Source organism: Lepidochelys kempii, chromosome 1 (genome assembly GCF_965140265.1).
Source record: "Lepidochelys kempii isolate rLepKem1 chromosome 1, rLepKem1.hap2, whole genome shotgun sequence".
NCBI lineage: Eukaryota > Metazoa > Chordata > Testudines > Cheloniidae > Lepidochelys > Lepidochelys kempii.
Window position 1 is genome coordinate 4,082,184 of NC_133256.1, and position 3,858 is coordinate 4,086,041.

General features: G+C 44.5%; 1 protein-coding gene across 1 annotated transcript; it reads right to left on the bottom strand.

Moving 5' to 3' along the window:
* Nucleotides 1–666: 666 nt before the first annotated feature.
* On the bottom strand, nucleotides 667–1,659 carry LOC140918063 (olfactory receptor 52P1-like). The gene has a single exon (XM_073361719.1). The coding sequence runs from the start codon at nucleotides 1,621–1,623 to the stop codon at nucleotides 667–669; it is 957 nt and encodes a 318-aa protein (XP_073217820.1). The 5' UTR covers nucleotides 1,624–1,659.
* Nucleotides 1,660–3,858: the final 2,199 nt, after the last annotated feature.

Here is a 3,858-nt window from a genome sequence, read left to right on the forward strand (position 1 = left end):
GCACATCATATGGTTGCAATTGGCTTGATCACTTTCTAAGATACGCACCCCTCAAATACAGGGTAACACAGTCCAGTTCTCAAAAACACAGTTTCACAACTCTCACCAAAAAGCTCTAGTAGAATGTCCTCAATTCCTGTAGCAGTTTTCCTGTATTTGCACTTTCCAACAAAAAAACATTTGGTTTACCCTCCAGGCTTCCTGAAGTATTGGATGAAGGAAAATGAGGCAAATTTTGCTCACCAGATCACCGTACATATGATAAAGAAGTTCAGCATTGTAGTAGCTTTCTTTGTCTTTGGCTGTCAGAAAGCATAGCTTCAGTTCATCAAACTGATCAAGAAAGCTGTTCACAAAGGGTCTAATGGAAAGCCACCTAGCTTCAGCAAGCTGAAGTATCTTCTGGTGGTCTGGAAGTCTTGGAAAGGCCGAGTAACAGGGTGTGCAGAGTTGGGGACTGATGGGTGATGCTGAAAGAGATCAGGTGATGGTAAGAGAGAGAGAACTCAGAACCGGAGAGAGAAGTGCGTGGTGATGGAGTGATATTAGGCTTCAGGAGCTTCTCAGACTGTGAACTTCCACAATGCTGAACTCAGTCAAACTGGGACAGAGCGCCCTTGATTGACAAGGAAGTATCCTTTCCCCCTTTTGTCACTCATATTTAAGTCAGTGGCCACCAGGCGAGCACATTCTACAGGTGTATTTGCCCACTTTCTCAAGAAGCTCTTTGTTTTTGACCCCATAAACGATAGGGTTCAGCATGGTTGGGAGGAGGAAATAGAGATTGGCCAAGATGATATGAACATGGGGAGCGATGCCCTGCCCAAACCGGTGTGTCAGAGTGGAGAAGAAGAAGGAAGGATAAGACATCAGCATCACACATATGTGGGCTGTGCAGGTGTTGAGGGCTTTCTGGTGGGCTTTCTTGGATGGGATTCTGAGGACAGCCCTTATGATCAGACCGTAGGACAGTGCAATGAGTGTCAGGTCTAACCCGTTGACTACAAATGGTATCACCAAGCCATACATCCTGTTCACTGTGATGTCCCCACATGACATCTTTGCCACAGCCATGTGGTCGCAGTACGTATGGCGGATAATGCGGTTGGCACAGAATGGCTGCCTGCTCAGGAGCAGGGGTAGGGGCAGAACGAAGAGAACACCTCTTATCAAACCCACGAGCCCTAGCTTAGCTATTCGTGTGTTAGTGAGCATGGTGGCATATCTCAGAGGGTTACATATGGCAACATAGCGATCAAAGGCCATTGTCACAAGGATGGCTGAGTGCATCACAGTACCTGCATGAAAGAAGAACATCTGGGTCAGACACCCACTCAGAGTAATAACTTTCAAATTCAACCAAAATATACACAGTGCCTTCAGCACAACGGAGGTAGACGTGCTGATTTCTGTGAGTGCCAGCATGCAGAGCAGCAGGTACATCGGCTTGTGCAGGGTCTGCTCTTTGCCTACAACAAACAGAACCATGAAATTTCCCAAGAGGCCGATAATGTAGAACGTAGAGAAAGGGATGGAAATCCAGACATGGGCAGCGTCCAGGCCAGGGATGCCCATTAGGATGAATGTTGAAGGGTCAGAGGGGGTCAGGTTGAAAACTGCCATCAGGTGGTCAATGCGGTGACAGGGCTCAGAAATGCTCAAGGTGCCTGTGAAAGGAAAGAAGCACAGTGAGAGGGGGGTTACAGACTTTATAACAAATAGTACGGTAAATATTTTATAGTTATTACCAATCTAGAAATGGGGGTGAGCAGTGAGATGGCAACACTTTCTAAGATACGCACCCCTCAAATACAGGGTAACACAGTCCAGTTCTCAAAAACACAGTTTCACAACTCTCACCAAAAAGCTCTAGTAGAATGTCCTCAATTCCTGTAGCAGTTTTCCTGTATTTGCACTTTCCAACAAAAAAACATTTGGTTTACCCTCCAGGCTTCCTGAAGTATTGGATGAAGGAAAATGAGGCAAATTTTGCTCACCAGATCACTGTACATATGATAAAGAAATTCAGCATTGTAGTAGCTTTCTTTGTCTTTGGCTGTCATGGCAGATGGCACCAGATTATTTAGGTCATAGGTAAGTCCAGAGAAGTCCTCAGAAGGAAATAACCAAGGCAGGTGAATGGGCAACATGACGGCATATGACCTTTCATGTCAAAAACTGCAATGTGAATGCCCATTGGAGGGAAAAATTGAACTCCTCAAACACCTTACAAGGTTCTAATTTAACTGTTTGAACTCAGGACAGGGATCTGGGCATCATGGTACATAGCTCAGAGAAACCCTGCTCAAAGTGCAAGCATGGACAGAAACTAAGCAAAACACTGGGATGCAGGAGGATTGGGATGGGGAATCATTCAGAAAATACAATGCCATGAGATCAGTCAGCACTGATGTAGCACTGGGCACCCTTCTAAAAACAGGATATTGCACAACTACAGGGGTTCAGGCAAGGGGAACAGGAAGGATCAAGGACACCCTCGTACAGAGAGAGGTTGAAAAGACTGGGATTGTTAACTTACAAAGGAGATAAACAAGAGGGGACGTGAGAAAAATCTATAAAATAGTGACTGGTAAAGAATAGATCGAGAATGTGTTCTCCCCATCTCATAGCACAGGATCAAATGGACATTCAATTAAACTGAAACCTGGCAAATTTAAAACAGATAAAAAAAGAATGCTTTCTTCACTCAATGCCTAATTAGACTGAGGAACTCATTGCCAGAAGATGTAGTTGAGGCCATGAGCTAAGTAGGAATCTGTAAGGGTTTGGACATTTATATGGATAGTGCAACTATCCAGTTACACAGCCCATGTGTTTCAGGGCACAAGTCAATCTCTAGCTATTAGGCATTAGAGTGACACACTCAGGATGGTTAGGTCATCCCCCCATCCACCCACTGCTGGGTTTCTTACACCTTCTTCTACAACACCTGCGGCTGTCACTGTCAGAGAGAGGACACTGAACTAGACAGACCACAGCTCTGATCCAATTCCTATGTTGGAAAGTTTTCCAAGTTTTCCCCATGGAAATGGACATAATCATGTTGGGCTATGGCTTTGTGCTCAACAAAATGGGCACCAGGGGCACAAGGGCCTTGGTATTTAGGGCTACAGGCCTGCACCTCTGTTACTTCCCTTGTTTCTTTTGGGGAGACACTTTCTTGGAGGCACCCAGCTTTGTCTGAGACATAAGTTACAGGTGATAACTGACGTGTAAGCAGAGATGTATCAGCAACTCAGTGGCTAACTGTTCTCATGCCTGAATATTGAAGAAGTTTGCAGATGACCCAAACATTGGGGGATTGTAAATAATGAAGAGGACACGTCACTGATTCAGAGCCATCAGGATTCACTGGTAAACTGGGGGGAAGCAAACAATATGTGTCTAAGATAGCTAGGTAGATATCTACATATAGGAATAAAGAAAATAGGTGATGCTAACACGATGGTGAACTATTGTGGGATTCCGAAGAAGATTTGGGAGCATTATGGGATAACTCGCTAAACATTAGGTCCCAGTGTGACCATGTGTCCAAAAGAGCCAATGTGATCCTTTGATGATAACCAGGAGAATGTCAAGGAGAGGTAGAGAAGTTATTTTACCTCTTTATTTGGCATTGGTGCGACTACTGCTGGAATCCCATGTCCAGTTCTAGTGTCCATGATTTAAAATGGATATTGATACACTGCAGAGGGTTCAGAGAAGAATCACAGGAATTACTAAAAGATTAGAAAGCCTGCCCTATAGTGATAGACTCAAAGATCTCAATCTATTTAGTTTAACAAAGATGGTTAAGGGGTGACTTGAGAACAGTCGATAAGTACCTACAAGGGGAAC